This window comes from Mesoplodon mirus, assembly GCF_964341445.2.
Source record: "Mesoplodon mirus genome assembly, chromosome: 2".
Taxonomy (NCBI): Eukaryota; Metazoa; Chordata; class Mammalia; order Artiodactyla; family Ziphiidae; genus Mesoplodon; species Mesoplodon mirus.
The window spans coordinates 156,743,973-156,762,469 of NC_138977.1; the positions used below are offsets into that span (position 1 = coordinate 156,743,973).

Genomic DNA, 18,497 nt, shown 5'->3' on the forward strand with positions numbered 1-18,497 from the left:
TGCTAAGTGATTCTTCCTAAGAATTTCCTCAGCAAAAAGAAAAAACTTGATAAATTCTCTTTGCAACCACTCCAAAGGAGTGTTTAATGACCTCTCCCTTTAAAATCGCTTAAATACTCCACTAAAGGAGCTGCCTTAATCTCCTTACATGAACTACTGAAGTTTAGGTTTTCTTATTATCTTTCCCTACAGTTTAGACAAAAGAGAAGTTAAACTTCTCATTCAAATAAAAGAAACCACATGACTATTTGAGAAAGAAAGCATATTGTAATGGAGAAAAGCAGAATATTAGTAAAATCTAGGTTTCAGCTAGTTATACCTTAGCACCAGCATTTATGTAAATTTTGTTGATTCTTTGGGGTAAAATAGCTGGCTTACCTCTAGGGAGTTAAATTGACAAGATGTGTTGAAACTACTTAGCTAGCTATAAAGCATTAAATATCTTACTAATAATTCTACAATAAAATCCATGACATGAGACAGATATTATTAATATATCCCCCTCACTTGGAAGGCAAAGCTCTCTCCACAAGACAGCAATTTGCTATATTACTTTTAGGTGTGTTACATTAATTTGCTTCACTAGTTTTTATTTTGTATCTTGGTGATAAAGTTTTAGTCTACACACCATTGCACAGCACTTAGAACCGGGACTGTGTCACAATTTATGTAGCCAAAGTACACAGCTAACACTGTACACTTTCATATTTTTATATATATATATATATATATATTTTTTTTAAACACCTTTATTGGAGTATAATTGCTTTACAATGGTGTGTTAGTTTCTGCTTTATAACAAAGTGAATTAGTTATACATATACGTATGTTCCCATATCTCTTCCCTCTTGTGTCTCCCTCCTTCCCACCCTCCCTATCCCACCCCTCTAGGTGGTCACAAAGCACCAAGCTTATCTCCCTGTGCTATGCAGCTGCTTCCCACTAGCTATCTATTTTACGTTTGGTAGTGTATATATGTCTATGCCACTCTCTCACTTTGTCACAGCTTACCCTCCCCATATCCTCATGTCCATTCTCTAGTAGGTCTGTGTCTGATATTTTTATATTTTTAAAGGTACAACATATAATTTTCCTAGAAAATTGAGTAAGTATACTCATGCTCCCCTTTAATGTCCTTGTCATAAGCAATAGTGAGGTGATCCTCCACCCGCCAAGAACTTAAAAATAGAATTGCTTTTATTTGTTACATTAACATACAATAGTTAGAAATATTGTCTTTCTAGTCTAAGAAAATTGCAAAACTACTTGACACTTTATCAATAATATTAAACCAGTGAAAGGGCATCAATGAACAGGGCTGACCAGCATCTAAATATCTAAAACATGGATTTCAGTGGGAGTGCAGGGAGGGAAGAGAAAGTTTCAGTAAAAAACATCTCTAGTGAGGGGAGAGATACTACGTCTGGTATAGCGGAACAGTCAGGTCTGTTGAAAGACAGGGCCTGTATGAAATATTCCTTAAGAAACTCTGTTCATTTCATATATACCAAGTAATCTTCTGAACAGAAATTTAACTTCTCAGGAAATGTGATACCATGAAAGGGGACAGAGATAGGAACACTAGTTTCAGGAAGGGAACATTCTTACCATAAACTGATATTAACATTATATACCTCTATTACGTGTAACATAATATATACCCTCACAACTCAATGAGGTAAGTACTATTATTATACCCATCTTACAGATGAGGAAAGTAAGGTATATGGAGGCTAAACAGCTGCCCAAGATCACACAGGCATTTAAGTTGTACAGATGGAATCAAAACTAGGTAATCTGGATTCAAAACCAATACTACTAAGCTCTACAGACTACTTAGCATCTATAACAGTCATGTACAAATGCAGGTTTTTGGACCTGCAAAGACCCAGATTTTGGAACCTCATTAAACTAACATTCTCTGAGGCCCTATACACACCCTCTGTCTTGCTGACATGCTTATTAAACTTCAGTGAGTTACTCTGAATATTTTGTGATAGTGCAAATGAGAATTTACATATTTTTAAAAAAGCAACAACAAATTATCTGTTTGGTGGGCACTTAATATTCTTGTACTCGTAGAATACTTAATGTTCTTCATAGAAGGCAGAAAAAATTTCCAATTATATATTAAAATTAACATGTCCTGAAAATGATTCATCTCATAAGAATAATACACATGGAATTTCTATATATAAGAAAAGTTAGTACTGCCAATAGTCACTATAAGATAGTGGGTCAACACTGCACGAGAAATTATCTTGGGGGAAGGTCAGCTTTTTTTTCTGGTTTACTTCACAATACATAGATGTCAAGAGGCACTAGTTGTTTAGTCTGTGACCTAACACCATCTCCTATTGTTGAAGTTCTTAACGGGCTGAATACCAGTCAGAAGCCAGAAGGACTATGTCCAGTTCACTAACAATGTCATCATTTTTTGTTGAATCTGTAACAGTTCTCTCATCCCAGCAATACAAATAAAACAGAATTAAGTTTTCTGTAAAAATAACGACTGAATGGGGCTAAGTGGATAACTTGATTAATGCTTTCATGTAACTTGAAAAATTGGGAATAAATAGTTCAACTATCTAAATAGTTGAAACATTCTTTAAATTATATTAGAATCATTTATAGAAATGTAATATAATTGGGAAAAATCAGAAAATACAGACTCACAAAAAGTCTTTATTCCCGAAAGAATAACATATCTCAAGTACAAAACTTTAGAAAGTCATTTGTGTTTAGTTATCAACAGACAGATGTTAATTATGCTCTGTTAATATTCAGTTTTTCATAAAGAAGATAAAATTTCTATGATGGTACCACATCTTGGCCTACCAGAGAACTCCACGGACTTAAATAAATGGTACTTTTTATAACTTAGCATGTAGGGTTGTTTTAAAATTTTTTTGTTTTGACTCTTTTTCTTATTGTAGGCTATAAACAACAACAGTGCTAGAATATTGGTATGTGTCATTTTACTTTTAGAATAGATATTCCTACCTCCATAGATGCATTTCTTTTTTGGTATCTCAGTCATCATCTCAAGGCTGGTGAACTTGAAGCTCATAGTGCCTAAGTTAATTTTCATTGTTCCTACAATATCTGTAAGATGAGTGAAAATACGCATTTGACAACTTTATACATATGTATGTTAAATTTTTGGCTACAATTTCTTTGAATATATTGACAGTATGATGGGTACATGAAAAAATAAAAGTTATCAATATTAAATGCTCTTCTAAAGATAAAAGCTACAAATAATCTTTTTTTTTTTTTTTTTTACAAATAATCTTTTATTAGGTATCCAAAGAATCTTTGAAGTCACCTAAAATAAAAAAGTGGACTGTGTTTACGGTCAATTTATTGGGAACTACATTGGTAACACTTTGCAATGTGTTTATTCTTTAGAATTAGTCAAAATTTATTACTAATTATTTTGTTAAATTGGAAAGAATAAGTTCATTACACAGTTGGAAGTTTCAGTCTTTTAAAAAAGTCACCTGAAGTATGTAAGTCTGGGTTACTTTGGCAAGCAACAGCAATAATGTTCAAATGCCATGTCTCCTAGCTTTCACGTTGTTCGGCTCTCTAGAATCAACAGTTGGTCATTTTTAATACCATTACAATATAGACTAGTTAATAAGCCTGACAAAAATTCTAACTTTTCTTTTTAAAGAGGAGAGGGCGTTTATAATACAGATACTAAAAATACAAGGGTTTCAAATTGCATGCAACATGTGCCTACAAAGAAACTAAATGTTAATCTAGTTCAAGTTATCTAAATGTATAAAGAAAAAGCAATGTGCTAGCCAACATCCTCACTAAAAAAATAAATCATAATGAAACACAGGCAAATTCCTCCCTGTATCATAAAGGATCAAAAACCATAGGCAAAAATGTAGTGTTTCTCTAATTAATTGAAAACAATATATACCAGGTAAAAGACTACTCAAGTCTAGAAGAGAAATAACACAAAAATGAGCCAGTTATATTTTAGGTACAAGTGACAAATATATTTCTTTTTATTGTTAAGTTTTCTCTAATGTATTTCAGTAACTGAAGTGTTTTATTTTATTCCACTGTTGGCCATAGTTTGAGCCCTACAGACTCCCTTCCCTTTCACCTCAAAGGGGGCTCCTTTGTATGTAGCCACACACTCATCATTAGTGTAAAGATCAGGCTGGATCTGCTCCCAAATCTTCTTCTTAGGATTCAGCTCCTTGTCAGGCTCTCCTGTTGGGGGAGAAAAAAAAAATACATAGCTAACATATTAATAAACTGTCCATAGAGATTTCTAGTGAATTGTCTTGGATACAATTTCTGATCTTTAGACTGGATCAGGATTTAAACGTTTACTTTTTTTTTTTTAAATTTATTTTTGCTGTGTTGGGTCTTCATTTCTGTGCGAGGGCTTTCTCTAGTTATGGCGAGCGGGGGCCACTCTTCATCGCGGTGCGCAGGCCTCTCACTATCGCAGCCTCTCTTGTTGCAGAGCACAGGCTCCAGACGCGCAGGCTCAGTAGTTGTGGCTCACAGGCCTAGTTGCTCCGCGGCATGTGGGATCCTCCCAGACCAGGGCTCGAACCCGTGTCCCCTGCATTAGCAGGCAGATTCTCAACCACTGCGCCACCAGGGAGGCCCCCAAACGTTTACTTTTAACACTTATTTTATTTTTACGATGTCAGCAATTTATATTCTTGATTGGTAAAATAAAATATTTTGTCATTTCCTTACAAATGTTAAAGATATTATTTTTTACTCTTACAATAAACAGTTTTACAGGTAATATAGCTCAATGAATTGGAATGATTCATTCTAATTAGATTAGAATGAAATGATTAGAATGAAAATACAAACAATTAGAATGAAAATACAAGATACTCATTTTATCATCACATATAAAGAAAGATGAGAGCATAATTTGATGTGTTATAATTTTACACATGGCAGAAGCAGCTTATGCTTTACTATTTGTTTCAACATAAAAAATGACTAGATCGCTGCTATAGTACTTAAAGATTTCTTACAATACTAGAGAATGGCTTAAATGTTGGGGTTATCTAGCTAAATATAATAACTACTCTGGGCTTCATCTGCTGCCATTCCACTTGGTGAGATGGAAAGAGAAAGGAAGAATAAGGAGATAGGACTAGCATTTTCTAAGCACCAGGAATATATGTTGCTGCATGCAATTCACAAAAACACACTGACTCTAGTTTTAAATATAAAGAAACTGGGGCTCAGAGAAGACAAGCTGCTCAAAGTCACACAATCAACAAGTAAAGTGAGATTTGACACCAAAGCCCTTACTCTGTTAGTACAGCACCTTGCCTCCTAATAAATTATCCTCTGAAAAGAAACAAACAACACTTTTACAAGTGGATAATATCCTATCCCCTCTCCATACGGTAACTCACACTATAAAGTTTACAATCAAGAAGAGACAAACACATTGTAGAACATATCTGGTCTAGGCTTAAAACCAATATACCAAGCGATCCCTCTATTTAATGAATGATGAGGAAGAAGAGAGTAAAGTTGAATGTAACATGATTTTAGTAGCTGAGGATGTTCAATAACTTTTGAAATGAAGAATCAGTTTAAGAAACAATGAAGAGAAGTAACGAATCCCTTAAGTGTTAGTTTCAAATGGAAAATGATTTCCCTGGAGGTAACAACAAAAATACTGCTTAAGTATAACTAAGTAATAATAGAAATATAACTTTCTAGATCTTTTTATTAGCTCTTCAGAAACTAATTAGCTCCCTGAAACTGGCAAAAATATAGAAAACTGTCCTCTGATATGTAGCTTTTCAGAGATGACAGAATAGTTAATTGAATAATGTATCTACAGTAGAAGAACAGGCAGTGAAACTAAAACTGAAGAGACTGTCTAGTATAAAAGATAAGGATTTTTCTTACTCCTTTAAGAGCATTTGATTATTTGATTGGACAACAGAGAAACTAATAAACAGAATAGAAAAAATTCCAATATATAAAGTATCTATAAAATTTTTGGGTTTTTTTCACCAAACCATTGATTAGTCTAAGAGCATAATCGTACTTTGTTTATACACAGATCATGTGGGGAAGTGGGCATTCCAGAATTCTGTAAAAGCTGAGACCAGACACACTGTTCAGGGGGGCCTGAGTACTAACTCTGGATCCCCCCACCTTGAACCCCAAAAAAGATATTCCCAAACTGATAATGAATTCAAGAAGCAGATTGTCTCAGGTTTGTGTAAAAGCTTCTTATCAAGACCATAGATTGTGTGGGTAAATTTTTGCTGAATGCAGACATAAGCCCCAAGTACAACAAGCTGTGGTGCAGCACAAAGTTAAGCTTGTCAGATCTAGGAAGACACTGATATGTATAGAAAATAATAATCATAATACATAACACTACACTTACATAGTGCTGTACTATGTGCTTTACATATATTTACTCCTTTAATCCTCTCAGTATACTAAATAAATACTATTAATTACCCCCACTTTACAGATGAGGAAATAGAGGCACAAAAGTAATAGCTAAGAACTTAAAACACCAGGCAGGTAGCTAACTGTTTCAAAAGTTAAACCTCACAAAACTCACAAGAAATACATACCATTAAAAAGCTTCTCTTACAGATGAAAAAGCTGAGACTCAGAAAGGTTCCTAGGTCACCCAGCACTTGTAGAACAAGATCTGAAGGTTTTAAACTTCTTACATAAGACTGTAATAATTTTCAAGGGATAAAGATTTTAATTAAAAATGAACGAGAAACTATGAGAAGAACCTTCAACTCTTGATTGTTGCTTTTAACACATCAGGCTCAATACCTGAACATTCCAAAAGTGGCTGCAAGACTTTAACGAGTCAGTAAACAAAATAATGATTCAGACAACTAAAATTTTGAGACTGTAATTAAAACTTGCCAAATTATGATCACTGAATATAAATCAGAGTTGAAAAGTCTTGGATGGAGTGTTAACCTTGTAGTTTATTCATGTTTCTCAATAATACACTATTTGGTAAGGTATAAAGCAAGTTTAAAAGGAAAGTTTAAATCACCTCCCACAAAAAAGCATACCTAATATTTTAAACAATTTTTAAAAATGAACTCTATTTCCAGAGAAGCCTTTCATCATTCCTGTGTTGTATCTTTCTTCTAAATCTTATTTTCCTAATTTTCTCACCCTCCGTCCCTCCCTTCCTTTCTCTCATCATCCCTATGTGTTATAATCTTCTTCCAAATCTTATTTTCCTAATTCCACCCCCCCTTTCTTTTTTTGGCATGGCTATCCAAACAAAGTGATGAGATCAATAAAAGTTCTTAAAGCTGAAAACTGTAGAGTCTCTGTAATTGCTAAACACATGCCAATAATCACCATGTGGAAATGGTTACACGTATTGTAAGAGAACTAATCATTCAGAGATTACTTTAAGATAACTCAATCTAAACAAAACACATAGGCAACAGGAACTAGTTCAGAGAGGAGTTTGTACAGATGTAAAAAGCTGTGACTACCATCTCAGCATTTAAAAACTACAAAAAGCAATAAACATAAATTCCAGAATCATCAGCTTCCCTGATATCTGTCAGGACCATGAAAAGCTTAGCACCAACTTAATTATTTTGTTTCATTAATTGAGTTTTTGAACTATAATAATTGTAACTATCACCTTTTGTGATGCAAAGACTAAAGTATAACTTTGCAAATAGGGGTCAATTAATTTTATAGAGCTAATCAACAGGGAAAAGTGGTTTGTTGATTTGATAGGAATGATCTTGGAAATAATGAAGATGGATCCTCAGGTCTGTTCTTCAAATACTGGAGGGTTTTGGGGGTTCTTTAAAACATGTTTTACTAGTATGTTTCTTTCTATTTATTCATTAACCAACTTACTGACCTCCTACTGTATGCCTGACATTTTTCTGGATGCTAGGAATATAGTAGTGAATAATAACAACAACAACAAAAATCTTGATTTCATGATGCTTACATTTCCATGTGGGCAGATAATATATAATGTACGGTATATCTGATGATGGTAAGTGTTATGGAGAAAAATAAAACAAATAAGGAGACACTTGAAAGATCTGAATAAGATGAGGGACCAAGCCGTGTAGCTACCTGGGGAAAGAGCCAGTGGCTCGACTAGGGTGATTGAGGAGGAGCTGAAGTACATGAGGTTAATGAAATAATGAGAGGCCATTGTAAGGACCTGTATCTGTATTCTGGGTCAAATGGAAAGCTTTTTAATAGCTTTTTGCAGAGGACTAACATATCTGACCTACATCACTCTGTAGGCTATAACTGAAAACAGACGGAAGAAGGGCAAGGGCAAAAGCAGAGCGATCAGTTAGAAAACTTTTGCAGTTACCAAGATAAGAAACGTTGGTGTCAGGACCAAAGTGGTGGAGGTAGAGATGATGAGAATCACTCTAGATATGTTCAGAAGGTACAGCCACTAGGATTTTCTGAAGAAGATGTATGGAAAAGGGAAATCTAGGGAGAAGACTGGTATATACAGTCTTCTCCCCTGGGACATGTTAGTGAAGAAGTCTCGTAGGTAGCTGGACAAGTGACTGAATAAAATAGCCAAAGGAATGAACATGGAAAGAAAAAGAGGCCAAGCATGGAAAAAGAGAAGAGGTCAAGGATCAAGGTCTGAGGTACTCCAATTAAGAGGTCAGCGAGGTGAGGAAGAATCAGCAAAGGAGATGAGCAGAGCAGCCAATGAAGCATGAGGACCACCATGTAAGTGTGGTGTCAGAAGCCAAGTTAAAGTTAATTAAGAAAAGGACTGAGGGCTTCCCTGGTGGCGCAGTGGTTGAGAGTCCGCCTGCCGATGCAAGGGACATGGGTTCGTGCCCCGGTTTGGGAAGATCCCACATGCCGCGGAGCAGCTGGGCCCGTGAGCCATGGCCGCTGAGCCTGCGTGTCCGGAGCCTGTGCTCTGCAACGGGAGAGGCCACAACAGTGAGAGGCCCGCGTACCACAAAAAAAAAAAAAAAAAAAAGAAAAGGACTGAGAACTAACTAGCCATGGATTTAGCTACAGGGAGTAAACTGGTGATCTTGACCAGAGCAATTCTGGTGGAACAGTGGAGAGAGAAGCCTGATTGAAATAGGTTTTAAGGAAGAGAATCAAATATAGACAGGCATTTTTTTAAGTTAAAAAAATTATATTAGTTTCAGGTGTACAACACAGTGATTAGATATTTTTATACATTATGAAATGACCACTGCAATAAGATCATTTACTGTCTGTCACCATACAAAGTTGTTACAATATTATTGACTGTACTCCCTATGTATACATTACATCCCCATGACTTACTTATTTTATAACCAGAATTTTGTACCTCTTAATCTCCTTCACCTATTTCGTCCGTCCCCCCACCCTCCTCCCCTCTAGCAACTATCAGTTTATTCTCTGTATCTATGAATCTCTGTTTTGTTTTGTTTGTTGTGGTTTTCAGGTTCCACATATAAGTGAAATCATATGGTATTTGTCTTTCTCTGACTTATTTCACTAATAAGCATAATAACCTCGAAGTCCACAAAGATTTCATTCTTTTTAATGGTTGAGTAATATTCCATTGTGTATGTGTGTGCGTGCATACGCGCACGTGTGCACACACACACCACACACAGACACCACATCTTCTTTATCCATTTATCTATCGATGGACACTTGGGCTGCTTCCATATCTTGGCTATTGTAAATACTGCTACAACGAACACAGGTGTGCTTTCCGAGTTAGTGTTTTTATTTTTTTCAGATAAATAAGCAGAAGTGAAATTTCTAGACCATATGGTAATTTCACCTTTGGTTTTTTGAGGAACCTCCATACTGTTTTCCATAGTGGCTGCAATAATTTACATTCCCACCAACAGTGTAGAAAGGTTCCCTTTTGTCTACATCCTTGCCCCATTTACAACTGCATCAAAAAGAATAAAATATCTAGGACTAAATTTAACCAAGGAGTAGAAACACCTGACTCTGAAAACTCTTTGTCACTGAGGAAAGAAACTGAAGATGACACAAATAAATGGAAAGTTATACTGTGCTCATGGATTGGAAGAATCAATATTGCTAAAAGGTCCATACTACCCTAAGCAATCTATGGATTCAATGCAATCTCTGTCAAAATACCTGCAGCATTTTTTCATAGAAGTAGAACAAATAATCCTAAAATGTGTATGGAAACACAAAAGACCTCGAAGAGCCAAAGCTATTTTGAGAAAGAACAAGGCGGGGTCACATCTGAAACTACACCGAACTTGAAACTATACTACAAAGCTGTAGTAATCAAAACAGGATGGTACTGCCACAAAAACAGACACATAGATGAATAGAACAGAATTGAGAGCCCAGAAATAAACTGACAGTCATAGCATCAATTAATCTAAAACAAAGGAGGCAAGAATATACAATGGGGAAGAGATAGTCTCTTCCATAAATGGTGTTGGGGAAAACTGGACAGCTACAAGCAAAAGAATCAAACTTGACCACTTTCTTACAGTATATACAATAATAAACTCAAAATGGATTAAAGGCTTAAATGTAAGTCCTGAAACCATAAAACACCTAGAAGAAAACACAGGCAGTAAACTCTTTGAGGTCAGTCTTAGCAATAGTTTTTTGAATGTCTGTCCTCAGGCAAAGGCAACAAAAGCAAAAACAAACAAATGGGACTACATCAAACTAAAAAGTTTTTGCAGAGCAAAGTAAACCATCAACAAAACAAAAAGGCAACCAACTGAATGAGAGAAGATGTTTGCAAACTTACTGATAAGGGGCTGATATCCAAAATATATAAAAAACTCAAATCACTCAATACCAAAAAAACCCCCAATTTATTTTTAAAGAATAAGTGGGTCCAGAAGCTAAAGACCTTCACATATCATACATGCTTTGAGATTAACCATAAACTCATATTTACTAGTAAGACTCAATACCAACAGAAATAAGCATGATCTTAGAAGTTAGAAGTCTGAATGCAAATTCTCATTTATTATTAGACCAAAACCAGTGCATTCTCAAAAAAAAAAAAAAAAGGTATCAATGCCTTTATCTCCTGTAATATTGTTTTTGGTTGCTTGATGCTTTAGGGACCAGTTACCATATTTAAATACTAAAATTTATGGCTTCACACATTTAAGATTTTAAAAAGTAGTGGGGAGAGTTTTTAGCCATTGTTATAAAAATATTATTTGGCATCTTCTAAACTCTATGGAAGTGATGGTTTTGTAGTTGGAGAAAATAGTTATTCAAAGCCAAATAGCAATTCAAAGGTTTGAGCCCCATTTGCAAATTCTATACCACACTTAATATACATAACATAAAATGTAAATCTCTAGACACTGAGCATATCAATTGAACATCAAAATGTACCAGCAGACACCTTAAGCTTTAAAATGTAGAACATATGCTGAAAAATACAGTACTGATAAATCATGGCTCTCTCTGAGAAAAGGAAAACAAACAAACAAAAAGACCAATGGTCTGTTGCATACATAGTATTAACTGTTACTTCCTTTTAGATTTACTGCTACAGAAGCAGTAAACTATGTGGAAGCATAAGTAGGATGAGTACTAACAGACCTCATGTCCCCAAGTTTATCAATTATTTGATGCTGTTCAGCTTGGTTAAGCATTTTATAAGCTATAAGAGAATATTTCAAACAACCTCATAGGCTACTTTAATGTTAGGTTTTTCCCTTTCACTTGACAAATTTTTTTATATGTTATCTACATATTCATGTGGTAAGACACAAGGAGAAACTATGAATATGAAAGAAATATCAGACTTTGGAATGATGTAAACATAAACACACAAACAGCCAAACAGATTGGAAGATTCAAAAATATAGTAAAAGCAAAAAATCCACACTGGGCTATTAGCATCTCTAATGCTAAATCACTAAGTAACTTAAAAAAAAAATTTCAATATACGTTAACAGTAACATCCAGATAATAACAACTGATTCAAGTGCTGAAATATTTATCTGTTAATTCTAAACTGATTCAAGTGCTGAAATATTTATCTGTTAATTCTATAAGATAAGGGAATGAAAGCTGTCATAGAAATAAAAGAACTATAAGCCTTCTCTAATGAAATAGCCTATATGAATTCACAGCAACAATCAACAAACAAAAATGCTGACAGTATTAGAGATTCAGGCACATCTACTGTTTGATCCTTCTACAAACTCTGTATAACCTTAAGCAAGTAACTTAAGTATTATTGGGTCTCAGTTTCCAAATTTGTAAAATAGTGGGTTAAAGTAGATGATTTCTTCCAGTTTTAAACATCTGACTCTACAGTTTATATCAAAAAATAAAACTTAAAATGTACTCATCTTAAATATTTAAATAAAAAGGAAGGCAAATTTTAATCTGAAAGGGTAAACCAAGATTTTTGTTTTTTTTCTTCAATGCGTGCTGAATCTTAAAAGAAAAAGTTTGCTTCTATTTTCATTCCATTCCAACTTAGTGAAATAGAATTTCAGGTTTGTCAGGTATACACATGACGGCCTACCCAAAAGCATGAGGTTTGACAAAGTGTTTTGATACCCTGGTAAGTAAAGTGGTGATTGTGTGCTCCTAGAACCAAAAGCTATCATGCTACTTTGAGAAATGACTGAGATTGGGATTTTCCCAAAACCTGCTTTACCAGAAAAGGTTCTCAGAGCACAGACCATCATAATCTCCAATCTACCAAGGTTCAAGACATACACATGGATTCAAAGTCACAGATACTTGTTAAACAACCCCATGTTTTTTTAGATTAGTATACTTTTTATTAGGAGGTGGGAACTGAGTTTCATGGAAGTTACCCACGCTTTCATCCATTTTTTAAAATCTTATTATTCCAATGTTAAAATTCTTCATGTCTTAATATTTCATCAAACACAGTTAACACAGGATTAAAAAAAACAGGCCTAATAATCATATCAGCCTTGCTATTCCATTAAAACTCATTTGTTTTCACAAATACATCTCCAAATAAATTTTGACTTTTAAACCTAATTCTGTTACCCTAATTTATTTCTGCTTTTCCTTACTCTAGGCAAATGAACATCCTCTGTAAATACAGTCTTTTAATTTCTAACTGTTTTTCCTCTTATGAGGTCTTCAACTTTTATGAAGGAAATATTTATTCTACATCTGCCAAGCATCCTTTCTTTACTGCTTCAAAGACCTATTTGAAGAAATGTTCTCATGCATTATGAAGTTTCATCCGTCTCAGGAGCATTTTACTACAGAAAAGAAGCAATATGAAATGAACTTTCCTCTTAGATTATTAAAATAAATATGAATTTCTACTTAGAGATTTCCTCTAAATCCTCAAGTCTAGTAAAAGCATGTGCAAGTATATTACTAGACCGACTTTGAGAATTATACATTTCCCCCTCCCTCTTCATCTTTCTGTGTTGCATTCTGAGATAATCTACAGCTTAAATGATTTTGTAGCACATTAACTGGTTCTCTATTCTTATGACACTCTTCTGCTATGGAGGTATCAAAATTAGTATTTCACTTAGGGTAAAATCTCTCTGGTGTTTTATGAAATTTGAGTGCTCATGGGGATGGAATAGTTAGACAGTTGTGCCATCTTGAGTCAATCTCAACTCAATAATATCACTAATAATGATCATCTAATGTAAAGTCTTACAAGTCATTTACAGGATTGACTTTAAATTTAAACATTCAAAGCATAGCTTTGAGAACAATGATTCCCAAACTATTTTAAATAATGACTAATAAATACTTACCAGGGAAAGCATCAAAGGTAATTCTGTCTCCAGGAACAGACCCATTAGGAGGTACCAAGATTTCAACTTTCTCTGGTGAACTAGCACACATCACCATTGCCTGAGATACTACTCCCCTCATCTTTGCTGGTTTCAGGTTACAAAGTAAAATCACCATCCGATTTTGCATCTGTGTGAAATATAAATTGATAATTAAAGATGTCTAGAGATTTAGAATAATCTTATCTAGAATACATTAAGGTACACCTAATATGCTAAATATCAAATGTCCTATTTTTGTGGCTGTTTTTATCCTTATCTGTGTCCAAAATCTTTTATGTTGTTAAGAAGTCTTATATCAACATGAAAAAAAATTCTACAAATTGACAATGCATTAGGCATCAACCAGCAGAGGCAATAATATTTCACTTAAATATAAATAAAGAAATGGCTGAGGGAAACAGATTTGATTTTGAATTTAATCTGCCATGTACTAGCAATGAGGTTGTATAAAGTTGATCTCCCTGTTTCCTCACAAAAGGAGGGAAATGATATTAAAGACTTGTCACAAAGATTAAATCACAACATGTAAATAAGTATTTAGCTTAGCATTAGCACTAAAATAAATGCACATTTTTTTCTCCTATATGTTTGATCATTTCCAATTCTATGCAAGGTTCATTTCCTAAATTAAAAAATACTGATCATTTAACAATTCAAGCATTATGCCCACTACAATGAACAATTATAGCTATTTCTATAATTTGTTAAAGTACATAAAAATTTCTGTAAACTTCAAATTTACTACCAAATTCTATGATTAAAAAAAATTAGCCTAAGGCTCAAATTTAAAAGGCCCCCTTTTTGGAGGTCTTCATGAATTCTTATTGTCTTCAAACAAATAATGGTAAAATGCCACATATATGGGAACTTCAAAAAAAAGTTATAGCAAATATGTATAAGAAAAACAACAGGGTTAGCTAGATGCAATCTGTTAAGAATCAGATGAGAGCTGTGGACCTTTACCTTAGAAAAATAAACAAATGTACAAAATTTGGTATGCAGTTTTGGGGAGCTAAGTGCTGTTACTTTATAGACTGCTTATTAGTACTGACTTGTTGGGTTAGATACAGATGTGTATATAAATAGCTTTGCTTATGGCTGTGAATGATAGCTTTCGGAAGAGAAGAAAAAGTCTGTAACTTATGAGAACAAAAACGTTGAAACCCCAAGGAGGAGGAGTTTTTCCAGTTTGAGCTGGCTCAAGATCAGTTGGTTCTTTTCTCCAGGGCTCCTTATGAACCTAACCTCATAAGTAGTTATAAAGGAGCCCTGGTCCTATACAAAACGAATGTTAAAAAGAAAAAGCACACACATGTGCCAAGTCTATCTTTTTTTCACAGATAAGAGAAATTTCTTCACTGATCTCCTTAATTCCATCTTTCTCCCCTCCACAAAGCAACTGGATGATACTACTAATATGTGAGACAGAGCATATTACCCCTTAGCTCAAAAATCCTCCAATGGCTTTTATCTCACTCAGAATAAAAGCCCACGTTTTTACAATGATCTCTAATACCCTATATCATTTGGCATCTTTATCTCTGATTTCATCTCCCATGACATTTCCCCTTATTTAGTCTGCTACAGTGACACTGGCCTCCTGCTGTTCTTTGAACATCCCAGGAATACTTCTGACTCAGGGCTTCCTGAAAATGCTCTAACACCAGACAGAATGACTGCTTTCTTCATTTTCTTAGACCTTTACTTAAATATCACTTTCTTTGGTCTTCCATGGCCACTTTATATAAATGACAACATCTTCCTAGCCTCAATACTTCCTAGATTCTTTCCCTACTTTATTTTTCTCCTGATATTTCTCACCATTTAACACACTATATATTATGATTTTCTGACTCCCTCATAGGGATATAAGCTTCACAAAGGCAGGGCTTTTTGTTTTTTTTAAGCAAATCTATCTATCTATCTATCTTTCTATTTTAATTCACTTGCCTAGAATAGTTCCTGGCACAGTGTAGGTTCTCAATAAATATTAGCATCTAGAAATAGGAATGAATAAATGTAGGAATTTATGCAAGTTCACAAAGCCAATAAGCAACAAAGTTGGCAAAGGACTGAGAGGCAGAACTATTTTAATGTTGAAGTCTATGGTCTTTGCAATATCTCAAGCACTATGGGGCAGAGGAAATAGGTAAATAATGCAAATTACTACAGAAGATGTCTAGAAAGAGCAAATTAAAAACTATTACTGTCTTTGATTCGTTCCATGGTCATTGGACATATAGATACATTTAAAAATCTAAATAATAAAATACAAAACATCAAATTTTTAATTAATAAAGGAATACCATTAAAAATTACACATTCAATCTTCATGATCCCCTCTCCTCTTTCCTCTTCAGGTATGAAAATATTTCTTGAGTTATAAAGAAATAAAACTTGCTTTCTTAATTTTAGATTGGTGCTTTCTGAGTTATATAATAATGATTTTAAAAATCAAGGAATAAAATTCCATGATGGAACAATGATGTTAAATACCAAACTAAAAACATTTTTAAAAATTGAGAAAAAAATAACATATCATTTCTTCTATGTTCCATGAATTTGATCTTAATTTACAGATCTTTTGCAAGTTTTTGGTAGTTTTATGCACTTTTTGGTAGAATTCATTACATTCAAACGAATCAACTGAATTAATCAATACTGGCTCATGTTGTGCAGTATGATACAAAATTACATGAAAAAACATTAAGAAAGAGGGAATGAAGGTGAAATGTATATGTAGAAATAATTTTAGCTATACAGATTACCTGTTCAAGAGGAACATGATTCACCAGGCCACTGACAACTGTTCTTAAGGCTGTTTCTCCAACATCTACCTCTTCTACATACAAAGAATCTGCATCAGGATGTTTTCTGGCAGTGATGATACAACCAATTCGAAGATCTAGACGCGATACATCAATAGGCTTAGAGTCAGCACTTCCTCCTGCTGTTTGTTGTTTTTTCTCCTTTTTCTCTCCTAAAAATATTTATAAATGGATAAACATCAGAAGTAAAAATACACTATGAAAATCTCTATAGCATTGATGCTGGTGAGCTTAAAAGAAAAAAAATGAGCGTTTATCTCCTATCTTCATTTAAATAACAAAGGAAAGAATTATTCATGTCACAGTATTTGAACCCTTTTTAAGCTATTTCTCTGTTGAATTAACTGTCTATATCTCTAGTTAAAGACATAGAGTAGATGTTGGTAATCTATAGCTCAAGGGCAAATCCAGCCCACTGCCTGTCAAAAAGTTTTATTAGAACAAAATCATGTTCATTAATTTACATGTTGTCTATGGATACTTTGGTACTACGGCAGAGTGGAGTAGTTGTAACAGAGACTTTATGGCCAGCAAATAACCTTTTAAAGAGAAAATTTGCCTTTCCCTGAAACAGAAGTGTAGAAAATCCTTTAAGATTTAAGATTTACTGTGACTCTAGAGAGTCATATTTTATTCTGATTATGTTTATAAAATTCTACTTTTATTTATATGCTGATAATATAACTCTTATTAGCATAAGATTACTTTAGCCATTGAGTCAAAATGCAACCTGTATAGAGTTCATATTCCTAAAGTTTACATTTTTCTGCCTCTTTTTCTGCCACTCTGGCAGGAAAAAAAAAAAAGTAAAACAAAACAAAAACTTATTTACCTCCCAATCTGTAGAGATAAGTTATTATGGCTTGAAAACATTGTTTCTTAACTATTTCTTTGTTTTATCTTTGAACAAATATTTACTCAGATCTAAGGCACTGAAAAAAGTAAGATGAGTGGCCCATGTTAGCCAAGCACTAAAAATCTCTTTTAAGAAAGACAGATGTATACAGTGAACATGTGATAAATATTACATACACAAAGAAATATAGAAGCACAGAGAAGAATAATTCTGCCTGGAGTAGGAATAGATGGTTTTGTGTAAAAAACATTCACAATTTACACAAAGATAGTTTATAAAAGAGGAGGTAGAGCTAGTTTAAAATAATGGACAATTTTTACTTTCATTAGCAAATTTTTAAAAAATACCATTTTCCATGTAACATATTAGCAAGATTTTTTTAAAGAGTAAAAGCCCAAATGATATAGAAATATATATATAAAATTACTACAAAAATCTTAATAGTAGTTATCTTTGAGTGATAAACTATATATTTATTTTAAAATACTACATACATACTACTATAACAGCACAATATAGCTATTTTCATATATATTTTTAAACTTTACCCTCTAGGCATTTGAAATACCTTTATCAGGAATCCACATTCCAGAGGTGATTGCAAATATCAAAATCTATACCAAAGGGCCTCCCTGGTGGCGCGGTGGTTGAGAGTCCGCCTGCCGATGCAGGGGATACGGGTTCGTGCCCCGGTCCGGGAGGATCCCATATGCCGCGGAGCGGCTGGGCCCATGAGCCATGGCCGCTGAGCCTGCGCATCCGGAGCCTGTGCTCCGGAACGGGAGAGGCCACAACAGTGAGAGGCCCGCATACCGCAAAAAAAAAAAAAAAAAAAAAAAAAAATCTATACCAAGAACTTTGTTAGTCATCATAAGGGATTTTAGAAATGTTTCATTAACAAATGAGTGATGCTTATAAGTGGCAGTATAGAAAGACTGTATGGGTGCCACAACCCTTGTGTGAGCAGAATTTTGGAATCTGGCAATCTTAGCAGCC

The 18,497-nt window shown here is 34.2% G+C and overlaps 1 protein-coding gene across 1 annotated transcript in view; it reads right to left on the reverse strand.

Annotated features, from left to right (window-relative positions):
- Nucleotides 1-2,665: 2,665 nt before the first annotated feature.
- AIMP1 (aminoacyl tRNA synthetase complex interacting multifunctional protein 1) overlaps nt 2,666-18,497 on the reverse strand; it is a 38,781-nt gene continuing 22,949 nt past the window's right edge. The window contains exons 5-7 of the mRNA XM_082606890.1: nt 16,586-16,797; nt 13,776-13,944; nt 2,666-4,236 (exon numbers count right to left, since the gene is read on the reverse strand). Of these exons, the coding sequence (XP_082463016.1) occupies nt 4,070-4,236; nt 13,776-13,944; nt 16,586-16,797 (548 nt within the window). The 3' untranslated portion in view covers nt 2,666-4,069. The remainder of the gene's footprint in view (nt 4,237-13,775; nt 13,945-16,585; nt 16,798-18,497) is intronic.